This window comes from Aquarana catesbeiana, linkage group LG04 (genome assembly GCF_042186555.1).
Source record: "Aquarana catesbeiana isolate 2022-GZ linkage group LG04, ASM4218655v1, whole genome shotgun sequence".
In the NCBI taxonomy this organism is placed as follows: Eukaryota; Metazoa; Chordata; class Amphibia; order Anura; family Ranidae; genus Aquarana; species Aquarana catesbeiana.
This window is the reverse complement of record NC_133327.1, coordinates 197,480,473-197,495,934: the sequence shown is the minus strand read 5'-3', so window position 1 is coordinate 197,495,934 and position 15,462 is coordinate 197,480,473. Positions and strand designations below refer to the sequence as shown.

Below are 15,462 nucleotides of genomic sequence, written 5' to 3'. Positions count from 1 at the left end.
TAACACACCCAGTATGCTGACTTCTAGAACCAGAGGGAGATTTTAGCAACACACACAGTCTCAATGATCCCTTCAGGGTCTGTACTAACAAAATGTCCAGGGACAGCTGGTAGTCTCCTTCCAACTTCCAAGTGACACTCTATACCAGAGAAAAACACTAGAACCAGATCCATAGACTTTTTCCCTCAGTCAGCTTGCACAGGAACCCTGGGTTGTAGCTTGCAGGTTTCAGGCCCTCAGATCTGCAATCTGAGGTCGCATGGCCTTCCACGCTGGGGAGAGCCTCCTCCCCACCTGAACCTCTCTCATCAGAGGTGGGCTGAACTGGTACTCCAAGCCCATGTGCTCCTCGGACTTACAGTTGTGCTCATAAGTTTACATACCCTGGCAGAATTTATGATTTCTTGGCCATTTTTCAGAAAATATGAATGATAACACCAAAACTTTTCTTTCACTCGTGGTTAGTGTTTGGTTGAAGCCATTTATTATCAATCAACTGTGTTTACTCTTTTTAAATCATAGTGGCAACAGAAACTACCCAAATGACCCTGATCAAAAGTTTACATACCCCAGTTCTTAATACCGTGTATTACCCCCTTTAACATCAATGACAGCCTGAAGTCTTTTGTGGTATTTGTGGATGAGGCTCTTCATCTTTTCAGATGGTAAAGCTGCTCATTCCTCTTGGCAAAAGCCTCCAGTTCCTGTAAATTCTTTGGCTGTCTTGCATGAACTGCACGTTTGAGATCTCCCCAGAGTGGCTCAATGATATTGAGGTCAGGAGACTGAGATGGCCTTCACTTTATTCTGTTGTAGCTAATGACAGGTCGACTTGGCCTTGTGTTTTAGATCATTGTCATGTTGTAATGTCCAAGTACGTCCCAAACGTAGCTTCCTGGCTGATGAATGCAATTGTTTTGCCAGTATTTTTTGATAACATACTGCATTCATCTTGCCATCAATTTTGACCAAATTTCCTATGCCTTTGTAGCTCATACATCCCCAAAACATCAGCGATCCACCTCCGTACCTTTCATCATAGGCCTTCTTGACTCCTCTCCAAATGTGGTTGTGGCCAAAAAGCTTAATTTTGGTCTCATCATTCCAAATGCCTTTGTGCCAGAAGGTTTAAGGCCTGTCTCTGTGCTGTTTGGTATAGTGTAAGTGGGATACTTTGTGGCATTTGCGTAGTAATGGCTTTCTTTTGGCGACTCGACCATGCAGCCCATCTTTCTTCAAGTGCCTCCTTATTGTGCATCTTGAAACAGCCACACCACATGTTTTCAGAGAGTCCTGTATTTCACCTGAAATTATTTGTGTTTTTTTTTGCATTCCAAACAATTTTATTGGCAGCTGTGGCTGAAAATTTAGTTGGTCTACCCGACCGTGATTTGGTTTCCACAGAACCCCTCATTTTCCACTTCTTGATTAGAGTTTGAACACTGCTGATTGGCATTCTCAATTCCTTGGATATCTTTTTATATCCCGTTCCTGTTTTACACAGTTCAATTACCTTTTCCCACAGATCCTTTGACAATTCTTTTGCTTTCCCCATGACTCAGAATCCAGAAACGTCAGTACAGCACTGGATAAAGGATGCAAGGGTCTGTCAGGAGTCCAGAAACTTATTGACCTTTTATACAGTCACACTAATTACAAGCACACAGATCACAGGTGAGGATGGTAACCTTTAATAGCCATTCAAACCCCTTTGTGTCAACTTGTGTGCATGTTATTAGGCCAAAATCACCAGGGTATGTAAACTTTTGATCAGGGTCATTTTGTAGTTTCTGTTGCCATTATGATTTAAAAAGAGTACACACAGTTGATGGGACCGAGCAGGCCAGTGGGGCAAAGCTTGTGAGATATCTTGAGTTCCAAGCTAGGGACCCAGCAGAGAGGCGGGGGTGACATTTGAGGAAGATACCACTGTGAAGATTGGAGGAGCTCAGGAGATTCAGTGGCAGTGAATCAGCGGGTCTAATGAGAGACTGGGAGCTCAGTGGGCTGAAGAACTACAAGAAATAATTGTAGTGGAAGTGAAAGAACTGTTGCCCTTTGTGTTAGGAACTGTTAAAGACTGTTGCCATAGGAGATAGCATTCCTGCACATGCAGATATGGTATTTTGCTGGATGCCTTTTCCTTGCATGGCTGTCCTCCTGTTGAAGTCTCAAAGTCTGCCAATTGAACTTGCAACTACCTAAGGGTGTCCTGGCCCTAACCCTCTCTCCACCAAAAAGTTTAAGAGAAATAAACTCTCTTTTGCATTCAAGAAGTACCAGGCGCCCAATAACTTTAATTACCTTGCACCCACCATGCCTCACAACCCACCATATACAGAAGGATGTCAGCTATCTCTGGCCCTGGAGGTTCTCATTAGACCGAAGGAGGCCTGGGACCTTGAGATATATATCTATATATATATATATATATAGATCTCTCTCTCTCTCTCTCTCTCTCTCTATATATATATATATATATATATATATATATATACACACACACGCGTGTTTGAGCTTTGGATCCACACCATAATGCAATAGGCTGCTCACACTTATGGTCTTAGGCATTCTTCTAAGATGAAACATTTGACAAAAGAAAACAGTCTAGCCTAAGACACATTTGATATAACACAGGCCATATAAGAATGGATGCAGAGATGTCATAAAACCTCTGCTATGAGGATCTGAAGAACACTAATAATGAGGCATGTGGTAAGTGACCTCCTGTAAATTGTCTAATCAGCAATACACATCTGCGAGTCTAGTTCTTGAACTAAAACTGAACTTCCATACATCTCAAGCTCTCATTTCCAGTTCATGACCCATAACTTTTGCTGTAACTGGGGTTAACTTCATAACAAGTGGTTCCAGGAATATGTAGAAAGATAACAATCAGGTGGTCACCAAACAAGAAAATATGAAAAGGTCCACGAGGCTGATGAAACACATTAAACTACCTAAGAGAGACATACATAACATCTAAACCATATTTGTTTTCTATAGAATTGTAATTAATAATATGGTGGTTGTAGCATTGTGAAACCTTGTCACATACATACAGTGCCTTCAAAAAGTATTCATACTCCCTGAAATTTTCCACATTTTGTCTTGTTACAACAAAAAACGTAAATGTAATTTATTGGGATTTTATGTGATAGACCAACACAAAGTGGCGCATAATTGTGAAGTAGAAGGAAAATGATAAATGGTTTTTAATTTTTTTTACAAATATATGAAAAATGTGGAGTGCGTTTGTATTCAGCCCCCAGAGTCAATACTTTAAAGAACCACCTTTTTCAGCCATTACAACTGTCTTTTTGGGTATGTCTCTACCAGCTTTGCACATCTAGAGAGTGAGATTTTTGCCCATGCTTCTTTGCAAAATAGCTGATGCTCTGTCAGATTGGATGGAGAGCGTATGTGAACAGCAATTTTAAAGTCTTGCCACAGATTCTCAATTGGATTTAGGTCTGGACTTTGACTGGACCATTTTAACACATGAATATGCTTTGATCTAAACCATTCCATTGTAGCTCTGGCTGAATGTATAGGGTTGTTGTCCTGCTAAAAGGTGAACCTCCACCCCAGTCTCAAGTCTTTTTCAGACTCTAAAAGGTTTTCTTCTAATGCCGCATACACACGGCCAGACTTGCCAACGGGCTAAACTCCGTCGGCATTTCCGACGGAAAGATTTAGAACATGTTGTATATGTGAGTCTGTCGGAAATGCCGACAAAGTCCGATGGGGCATGCACACGGTTGGAATGTCTGACCGAAAGCTCCCATCGGACTTTTTCTGTTGGGAAGTCCAGCCATGTGTATGCGGCATAAGATTGCCCTGTATTTGGCTCCATCCATCTTGCCGTCAACTCTGACCAGCTTCCCTGTCCCTGCTGAAGAAAAGCATCCCCATAACATGATGCTGCCACCACCATGTTTGTGGGGAGTGTGGTGTTCAGGGTGTTGTGCAGTGTTAGATTTCAGTCACATGGTTGCTTTTCGCTTTTAGGCTAAAAAGTACATTTTGGTCTCATCTGAGCAGAACACCTTCTTCTTCTTCTTCTTCTTCTTCAACATGTTTGCTTTGTCCCCCACATGGCTTCTCGCAAACTGGACTTTTTATGACTTTTTAACAATGGCTTTCTTCTTGCCACTCTTCCATAAAGACCAGATTTGTGGCATGAACGACTAATGGTTGTCCTGTGGACAGATTCTCCCATCTGAGCTGTGGATCTCTGCAGCTCCTCCAGAGTTACCATGGACCTCATGGCTGCTTCTCTGATTAATGCTATCCTTGCCCGGGCTGTCAGTTTAGGTAGATGGCCATGTCTGGGTAGGTTTGCAATTGTGCCATACTTTTTCCATTTTTGGATGATGGATTGATAACCTAACCCTGCTTTAAACTTCTCCCCTACTTTATCCCTGACCCGTCTAGTGTGTTTTTTGGCTTTTGTGATTCTGTTTGTTTTCCTTAGGTTCTCTAACAAACCTCCACGGGCTTCACAGAACAGCTGTATTTATACTGAGATTAAATTACACACAGGTGGACTATTTACTAATTAGGTGACTTCTGAAGGCAATTTGGTCAGATTTTAGTTAGGAGTATCAGAGTAAAGGGGGTGAATAGAAATGCACGTCACACTTTTCAGATATTTATTTACAAAAAAAAAATTGAAAACCATTTATCATTTTCCTTTCACTTCACAATTATGTGCCACTTTGTGTTGGTCTATCACATAAAATCCCAATAAAATACATTTACGTTTTTGGTTGTAACATGACAAAATATGGAATAATATCAAGGGTTATGAATACTTTTTCAAGGCACCGTATACAGTCTGGATATACTTAGGATAGTTGGCATCCCCCCTCGGATTTTTTTGGCTGGGTGTGTTATTTATGTAACAACCTCTCCAGGAATCAGAACATCTGTGTGCAGGGTGAGGCAGAATGTAATAGTTGAATCAATGTAACCTGCAAATGTAATTGTCACATTCCAGATTTCCAGTATAAAGCTACATGGTATACTGGTGAGCCCCAGCTATGCCAGGAGGAAACATGGTGCGTAAGCCCCATATGTCTCAGTAAAGAGTACCTGTCACTGCCTATAATGATCACAAGGGATGTTTACTTTCCTTGTGATAACAGTAAAAGTGATAAAAAAATAAAAATAAATAATAAAATGAACTAAAATTTAAAGCGCCCCAGTCCCCCTGTGCTCATGCGCAAAGGCAAACGCACGATTGGTCACGCGTTATTACGTAAACAGTGATTGCACCACACATGTGAGTTATCACCATGAACATCAGATCAAGAGCAATAATTCTAGTTTAGATCTCCTGTGTAAATCTAAAGTGGTAACCTGTCTTTTGAAGGCTTTTGAACTGTCGCCTATAGAAAACCTAATGTATGTACTTCATAATAGTTTGTCGCGTTCCACAGCCGTATGCAATTTTAATGTGCGCAAATACCACATGACATAAAAAATTGCAACACTCACCATTTTATTCTCTAGGGCCTCTGCTTTAGAAAAATATATATAATGTTTGAGGGTTCTAAGTAATTGTATAGCAAAGAATACAGATTTTTACATGTATGAGAAGTGGCAGAAAAAGGCCTGGTCCTAAAGCGGTAGTAAACTGAAGCAGAGTTAAAAAAAAAAAAAAAACACCTGTAAGACAATGGCATAATGTGCTAGTATGAATTACATACTAGCATATTATGAAATACTTACCTTAGAACGAAGCCCTCCAGCGACACGCTGTTACGGCTGAGTGGGCAGACATTTTCTTCCGGCGCTGTGAGTGGCCAGAGCCGCAATGACGTCACTCCCACGCATGTGCGCAGGAGCTGTCATGTCTGGCACAAAGCTCTGAAGATCCTGCATGGTATGCCAGACCTTCAGAGCACAAGCACTGGTGGAGTCACTGGCTGCATGCAGGGTGAATATTCCCTAAACGGTGCACGTTTAGGAGATATTAATTTTACCTACAGGTAAGCTTTATTATAGCCTTACCTGTAGGTAAAAATCACAAAGCGGGCTTTAATACCGCTTAAGGCTGGGTTCACATCGTCTTCGGATGTGGCTCACAACAGGGGTCCGGTGCGTCCCTGTTCCCCATTTCAGGAACGAATCAGGCATAAATTTGTGCCTGATATCGGCATAAACATATTTTTTTTTTCAGCATCCCCTTGTATACATATTATACATTAAATCATGTCTATAATTCAATCCCGTTTCGAGTACATCTTTTTTAGAATTTACTTACCTTCGTTTTTGTCTTCCTGAGCGCTTCCATCTTGATTGTGGGCATGTGAAGCCCACTAGGACTCTCTTCCAGGATCCCAATCTCATGCATGCGCATTCTACACGCATTAACGCAATGCAATCCTTCAGCGATGCCCACTGACTCCTAGGAAGCGATGACACACATTTCCCAGGAGAACAGGCGCCTCAGGATATGACGTACATTGCCGCTGCCTGGAAATGGCAGATTACAAGCAACCCCATGGCAACAAAACAGATACAATAAGGAAAAAAATAATTTTGCCCGAATGTTGTTATATAAAGGTGAAATTATGGGTGGAACTCCGCTTTAAGTAGTTAAAGGGTGGATTTTAGTTACAGAATTACTCAAAACACTGACACTATACAGGCATCACATTTGTAATATCATGAACAGTAAATTATTATATGTGTTTATAGGTTTGGTTAATTATTTTAAAAGAGAATTTATGTATAGACGTCTGTCTATGCTTGCAATTGCATCTATTTTGTTATGTTTTATATCTGTATATCTTTGTATTTGACAGAAATCGCAGTGGATGGTCCCCACTACACATAGCTTCATGCTGTGGACATCTTGATCTAGTGAACTACCTTCTACAAAAAGGTGCATCTGTAAACATCAAGGATTTGTGGAACTACACCCCACTTCATCGTGCTGCATGGAACGGACATACACAAATAGCAGAACTGCTCTTACAGTGCGGGGCCTTGCCTGATATGCAGACCTCTTCAGGAGAATCACCATTTCATTTGGCTGCAGCAAATGGAAACCTACAATGTGTTCAAACCCTGCTAAAATATAAAGCTTCTCCCACCATCAGAGACAACAATAAGTGGACTGCACTGCAGTGGTGCTCAGTCAATGATCACATAGATGTGCTGGATTACCTGGTCTCTCTTGGACTTTCCCTTGAAAATGAAAGTAACAAAGGCATGGACATGCTCCATCTGTCTGTATTGGCCAGAAACATACAAATTACCAACTACATACTAAAAAAAAAACATGATGTAAATGTAAAAGATGCAAAAGGAACAACAGCTCTACATCTAGCTGCAGAAAACGGTTACTGTGAGGTAAGGGGATATGTACTATGGAAAAACACTAATCGCACACAGGCTGAATAGTGGATATATGCTTTTAAAAACCTGAAAACTACTTTAGAACACCTTGAACACCTTTTCTACTGGCAGGAGAAGAACAGAGTAAAAAAACACACCTAAAGCCGCATTTTGTAAAAGCTTTTAAAGGTGTCAAACATTTGGGCATTCATTCATTCCATTGCTCAGAATATTAATTTATTCTGTCCATGATCATTCAAGTGCTAAATGAATTGCGCCTTGAGTTTAGGCGCATCACACATTATTTTCTGCTGAAATGCTCGTCCTTGAATACGCAAGTGATGGGGATTTTTTTCTACCTTTAAACGCCTGTAAACACATATGGGTGCTTGGAATCATACGCTAACATGGAGGGGCATTTAGAGGCAGAAAAAAATAAGGAAAACAAAAAAAAACATCAAGCACCCTTAAAAGCAGTATTTTAGACGCCCAATGTGCTTGAAGCTTTATTGGTCTCCTAATGATAACTTTAAAGTGGAGTTCCACCGAATTTGTTTTTTTTTTTTAAAGTCAGCAGCTACAAATACTGCAGCTGCTGACTTTTAAAATATGGACACTTACCTGTCCAGGGCGCCCATGATGTCAGCACCCGAAACCGATCTGTCCCTCGGCTCTCAGGTGGAGGCACCACCATCTTCGGTAAGGGAATCTGGAAGTGAAGCCTTGCGGCCGTCACAGAGGCTGTCTCACCTCCTACCTGGCCTCAGTGCTGATGACAGTCATAAAAATCATCTGGGACATGTCACAGGTCCCAGATGATTGCGCGGCCGGCCACGGCGTGCGGCGCGGCTCGCGCATGCGCACTGGGTGCCCGGCTGTGAAGCCACAGCCGGGCGCCCACAGTTACAATGCCGGCGCCGCAGAGCAGAGGGGGAGACAAGCAGGGCTTCGATCCCCCGCATCGCTGGACCCTGGGACAGGTAAGTGTCTGATTATTAAAAGTCAGCAGCTGCAGTATTTGTAGCTGCTGAATTTTAATTTTTTTTTTTAAGCGGAACTCCGCTTTAACTCTTTCTCTTCCCTACCTGTGTATAGGCTAGGGACCTTTGCAGTGGTGATCTGCTCCCATTGCTATGGGAGATGGACCTGCTCACAGGGAGAGTGCTGACGAGAACTCCTCCTGCTAGAAGCTAGAGAAACCTTTGTTACCCTTGGTAACCACTTGCATCTTCACACTGTATTAATTCTTGTACCTTTATACCTCTATGTGATTTAGTTGACCCAAACTGCAGACTATATGTGCCAGTTACTTGCATTAAACCCTTTTAGTGACTTCAGACCAGGCAAGGACAAGGTTTCCAAGTTTTACCTAAATAAATTGATAGCATAATGGAATACACAGACAACAGTCCAACATAAAGTACAGTCTTTTCCTAACATCCCTAGTCCCTAACTTCAGGCTTGTGGCTGCCACAGAATACCTGCTTAGCATGAAAGTCCATACTTGGTAGAGTCCATAGAAGGTTACTTCAGGGAGGACTGCAACTCCAGAAATTTCCCCTAATAGCAGGAACTCTGATTTCAGCATGGCAGTGTTGATCCAGACTCCGGCCATGGTGACAAGCAATACATCTCTCTAGCTCTGAGCCCCTTCTGCCCCCTTCGGTACTGACCACTGTCCCTTTTATAAAGGCACAGAACCAGTGGGTCAGACCAAGACAAGCCAGCCAAGACAAGAACCGGGAAACACAATTAACCCTAACCTTCCTGGCTGGGGCAGCATTAACCACTACCTGCCTACACGCATAATGAGTTTAATATGTGTTTTGCGTGCATTTTCCTCCCTGGTCACCTGGAAAGAATGGACAATGGTCAAAAAAATTTGTTAAAAAAACACATGGTACATTTTTGGTGCACTACCATTGAGCATAATAGATGCAAAGGGGGAGGTGATGAAAAGGAGAGGAGCAATATTGAATGATCAGCAGCAGAAAGGTGCATTGTCTATGTACCTTTATAAAGAAGCACTCAGGAAAACTTTTGCTTGAGCAGCATCTCTGTGTTTCATTTTTGTTCCCAATAGTCTGTTGCAGCATGGGGGAAGTTTACAAAAACAATGCATCTAATCATAATGAATTACCAGTTGGCTGCAAATGGTGAACTGACACAGCATTCAAAGAAAAAAGTTGCAAAAGTAATAAAAAAATTACGTTTATTTGGCATCATTTTTCATAATGCTACTGGAAAGAAAGTTGCAAAACTGTTTATAATTGTCCCCATTTCAGCCCTGGTAGCAGAATCCTCCAGCAGTGAAAGTGGAAATTACAATCTATTTATACCACATAGGAGGAAGGATTGACGAAGTCCAGCCCTGGACGTAACGCTTATGGGTGGGTGAAGCCTTGTTGATGATGTCGCTTCTGTGGCCATCTTAAATAGCTGGATGGTGAGATTGGTACATGCTGACATTGCCATTAGAGATTGTGAAATGCTGTTTTAGCACGTGTAGGGGTTTTTATATGTTTGAGTGTTTTTAATCCATTGTGTGGATGATTGAAGTTATACAGAGACCTCTTTATCTTTTGTGCATAACCATATTTACTTGAGCTGGTTCAGAGGTCCTAAAGAGTGGGGGAATCCAGAGGAAGAGTACAGTTCCCTGTCCCTGTAGTAGTCCAAGGAAAAGGGGAAATATAAAGCACTATTTAACCTTGAGTTTTCATTTGAGATCAAATACAGAGATGAACATTTATTAATCCTTGTAGTGGATGACACGTTTTTCACTGTGGATAGAAGAGCAGAAAGATACTAGAAAAGCTACAATTTCTGGGGAAATTGTGAAAAGTGTTCTTGCCTCTACAAATGGAGTGGGCGGAGTAACTGGGTGGGGTGGAGTGGCTGGAGTAACTGTGAAAAGTGTTAAAAAGCTTAATATTTTAAAAAGTATAAATAGTAGTAAAACAGTTGAAGTCCCATCATTAGCTGAAAGAGCTGAACATTTTTTTCAAAAATGATTTTGTTTTTGTTTTCAAAAATGATTTTTTTTTTTTCAAAAATGATTTTTTTTTTTCAAAAATGATTTTTTTTTCAAAAATGATTTTTCTTTTTTCAAAAATGATTTTTCTTTTTTCAAAAATGATTTTTTTTTTTTTAAATGAATTTTTTTTTCAAAAATGATTTTTTTTTCCAAAAATGATTTTTTTTTTTTTTTTCAAAAATGATTTTTTTTTTTCAAAAATTATTATTTTTTTTTTCAAAAATTATTTTTTTTTTTTTTCAAAAATAAATTTTTTTTTCATGGGGCGGTCATAATGTTTTGGCTGATCATGGGGTGGTCATAATGTTTTGGCTGATCGTGGGGTTGTCAGCTTTTGTCACCTCCCACTCTAGTTTTGAACATTTCGCCATTCATTCCTATGGGACCAATTTCGCCGCAAAAACGACGATATTTTGTGAACCATTCGGTGAAACGTTCCACAAAGTAATAGCACACCAATTAAATGACATTGATTCCGGATTCACACTGGTATTTTTCAGCTTTTCACAAATTTCCACAAGGTAATAGCACACCAATTAAATGACATTGAACATTTCGCCATTCATTCCTATGGGACTAATTTTGCCGCAAAAACGACGATATTTCGTGAACCATTTGGCGAAACATTCCACAAAGTAATAGCACACCATTCTGGAACCATCCGCACGTTTCGGTATATTTCTTGTCTATGTAGTGTAAAAATTGTGGGAGTAGTTAGGGTGGTAAATTTTGCTATAATAAGAATAATAATATATATGTGAGATAACAGTAAGTGGTCTTGCTATGCAAGAACACTTAATTACACGCGTCACCATAGTGATTGGACATTTAGACAGTGGAGAGATTTGTGCATCAATGATTTAGGTATTTTTATGAGCTGTGCTACACTTTGTGATATTTACGTGTTTTATAAAACAGTATATGTTTTATTTATACAAAGACTAAAAAAGAAAAATCTTTACATAAAAAGACAACTGTTCTGACATCATGATACATCCTTCCAACAAAAGTGACACTGAATTATCACAATACTCATATACAGTAACCACTGGCAGGGTAAACCATATACAATATCAACCAACATAATTTTTTAATCAAGTGCCCTTCACCAGGGAACCCAACACATTTCAATTTACTCCATACAAATTTTCTTCATAGGAAGGGCGTTTTTTTTATCTATGGAGGAAGTGTATAACATAACATGAAAAACGATATCAAGATTATTTATACATATGCCCTCATAACGCGTATAATGATAATAACAACCCATATACGGTACACTTACATCTTCATCTTCTTATGTCACCATAAAACATGGGTCAGAACATTTTAAAATGAATACCATAAAAATGGAGGGGACACTAAGGAGAAGAAAAGAGGATTGCTGCTCACCCCTTAAAAATTAGAACAAAAGAAGGAAAGTTTCCCCACATTGGGGTTTTTAGGCAGCACAATAACAGATATAGTCAAAGTTGAAAAAAGTATAACAATTTTATTGAATAATAATAAACCATCAAAGTTAAAAACAATGAGCTTCAGTGGGAATTATTTAAAAGAATAATAAGCTGAACATACATATACAGATATTTGTTCATAACAGTACTTTATACCATGAACATTAAACCTGACGCGTTTCAACCCCTATACTTGGGGTCTTCTTCAGAGGATCAGTCTGCTAGGGAGAACACGAAAGTAGAGTTGATATACATATACATGTTCCATTCATATAGATATAGTATAAACTACATTGATTATATAATACATCAATACAGTATAGTTACCAAGTAAAGGTATGTCCAACAAAAAACACAGATTCCCACATGGAGATCCCTTTAAAAGATATATTGCTTTGTCCCCTTCTCCAGTGGAGGATTCCAACCTCCTCTACCGCCACCACAACCCAGACCAGGATGGTGAGAAGCAACGTGGCTTACGAGAGGTCACACTTTTGAGCGCCGCCCGCCAATGTAGACGACCGGCCGGGAAGCACCAAATCACCTACGATGAAGATTTGCAAGGAATAATAAATAAAAGCCCATATTGGGATAGTCAGATTTAATCTGTGGGCTAAGAAAGCCACTAAAGGATCAAGGGCATTGTAAATATGATATATATGGCCCAAACCAAAGGGGGTTCTGAACCATATTCATCTGGTGTATATTTAAAAAGAAATACCATATACGGAGCAAAACTGCAAAGATATTAATACATATTCTGTCTGTGCTAAAGAGAAGTGATGGTGACGGAGTGAAAAGAAGTGAAAGAGAAGAAGTGAGGGGGTGAGAAGAAGCATGCAATCTAGATGTGATGGAATGTAAAAGAACATGATGAGTGCAAGTGAGTGCCAGTGAGGGGGGGGGGGGGGGGGGGAATAGGGGGAGGGGGAGGGGGGAAAAAGAAAAGGGGAAAAAGGGAAAAGGGGACCGTTGGGTAGGGATAGTGTGAAAAAACAAGATATTATTATTACCTCAGAGTGTGCTAAATAGCGCATGTGGATGCATCAGGTTGTCCCATATAACTAGACTGTTGCTTGTTAGCCAACCCGGGATTGGTCATAAGCTGTATAAGACTCAGGTGGTGGTATCCAAAACTGAGTCAGCCAGTCTAAGAATAAACAAAGTATATAATTGTAAAGTATGTGACCACATATATTATCAGTGGTCAAAAAGCATATTAGCAATCATAGGGGTCAGTAAACCCCGACTGTTTGGGGCAAAACGATGCTATAACAACACATGGCTTAGAGAGTGTACTTACTATGTAATGGCCAAAAGTCACAGCAGGAGTGATGACAGACAGCAGGATGTGTTTGCAGTTCACCAGATAGGAGAAGATTGAGAACATACATCAAGTATAGGTTTTTATACCCATAATTAAGGAGGTGTGTATACCTTGCATTTATCCATCAGGTGTGCGCAATCCGCCGATGATCCTACGATGGGCGGCAAGGCGGCCATCATGGCAGCCAAGTGTGGTCTCCCCGGCGTTCCGGAAGAGCGAGGCTCCGAAATCTCGTCATCCTCGCCGAAATCTCGTGATGTCTATGACGTCACGTCGCTCGCGTGGGGCACCGCGCAAGCGCAGTGACGGAAGGCATCCGAGGATGTTCCGGAATGCCGCCGGCAAGGAGGGGAAGATCCCCAACGCGGCGCCCGGTGGCCAACCGAGCGCCCCATGGGGAAACATGGGGGGGGGGGAGCCGCCAAACACGGGCAGGTCCGTCCCCCCCCCACCTTGCCGGGAAGACACGTCACAGGTCGCTCCCGCCCCGGGGATGACAGCAGAGAGAGTGCTAGAGCTCCCCCAGTGGGGGAAAAAAAAAAAAAAGCAAATTCAAAAAGGGAAAAAAAAAAAAAAAACAAACAAATACAGATTGTGAGGATGACATTTCCTCACAATTCAAAGTTAACATCATTGTTGCATATCTTAAATATATCTAACCATGTAAAGAGCTTCAGTAAAAAATAAGAAAAAATCAGTCACATGCATGGATATCTTCACACCATCAATTTTAAGAATAGAAAGGAACAGCAATATCAAAAACGATAGAATATGGTAGAAGGTGCAATTGGATCAGCACAGGCGGGGGAGAGGAGAGAGGGGAGGGATTGAAAGAAAAGGGGGGGGGGACGGGACATGGTCAATAGTGCCAATTGTTTTTATTATTTTGGACTGTATTGTATTATAGTCAATCCAACGAGGGACAAGACTATTGTGTTTTGTCAGAGACAAAGCCTTTTAAGAATGGAGCAAACGAAATGGCCTCGTTTAATCCTGGGAACAAGGTGGAATTTAATTTGAATATCCACCTCTGCTCATGCTGCAATAGAATTTTGTTCCAGTCTCCGCCTCGCACTGGTATATGAATTCGATCGAGTGCGACGAAGGATACTGTGGGCATTCTATAGTTGTGAATTTCCATCACATGTCGCCCAAGTGGCACATATGGGTTACCAATTTGCATATGGTAAATATGTTTAGATATGCGCTGGTGAAACTCTTGTTTGGTCTTTCCGACGTAGTGTGCTCCACATTCGCATGACATGAGGTACACTACGCCACGTGTTTGACAGTTGGTAAAATGTGACGGTTTAAAGGTTGTCCCATTGGGGAGGGTAAAAATCTTTTCACGTCTTATATATGGGCAGCAGGAGCAGTGTCCACAAGGGAAGGATCCCAGGATAGAACAATGCCTATGTCGTTTTTGTGCAGTTTTGAACTCACTCTGAACTAATTTATCCTTTAGTGAGGTTGCTCGTCTAAAGTTGATTGAGGGGGTATCAGCAATGAACCTACTAACTTTTGGGTCATCTCGAAGTATGGGCCAGTGCTTACGGATAATGTTTCTGATCTCGTTATGTTGTCTGGAGAAGCGCAGGATCACCCTGGTGGGATCCATGCCAGGGTTGCCCTTGGCCCTTTCCCCAAACAACAACGTGTGTCTGGATTGTGCAGCTGCGCGATTGTATGCTTTGCGTAGAGTTGAGCGACTGTAACCCCGTGCTAGTAATCTGGTTTGTAATTTCTGTGCTTCCTGTTTGAAGAGAACCTCATCAGAGCAGTTCCTGCGTAAACGCAGGTACTGTCCATATGGGATAGATCTCTTCAAAAATGTAGGATGAAAACTATCCGCATGGAGGATGGTATTTCCTGCGGTATTTTTCCGAAATAAGGTGCTAGAGATGAGATCCTCAGGGGTACGTCTCAACTGCACATCCAGGAAGTTTGCTCCATTCTTAAAAGGCTTTGTCTCTGGCAAAACACAATAGTCTTGTCCCTCGTTGGATTGACTATAATACAATACAGTCCAAAATAATAAAAACAATTGGCACTATTGACCATGTCCCGTCCCCCCCCCCTTTTCTTTCAATCCCTCCCCTCTCTCCTCTCCCCCCCCCCGTGCTGATCCAATTGCACCTTCTACCATATTCTATCGTTTTTGATATTGCTGTTCCTTTCTATTCTTAAAATTGATGGTGTGAAGATATCCATGCATGTGACTGATTTTTTCTTATTTTTTACTGAAGCTCTTTACATGGTTAGATATATTTAAGATATGCAACAATGGTGTTAAC

At 41.1% G+C, this 15,462-nt stretch overlaps 1 protein-coding gene across 1 annotated transcript in view; it reads left to right on the top strand.

Moving 5' to 3' along the window:
• LOC141141457 (uncharacterized) overlaps window positions 1–15,462 on the top strand; it is a 71,304-nt gene that overhangs the window by 40,793 nt on the left and 15,049 nt on the right. Inside the window, exon 2 of the mRNA XM_073629085.1 lies at window positions 6,816–7,365. Within this exon, the coding sequence (XP_073485186.1) occupies window positions 6,816–7,365 (550 nt within the window). The remainder of the gene's footprint in view (window positions 1–6,815; window positions 7,366–15,462) is intronic.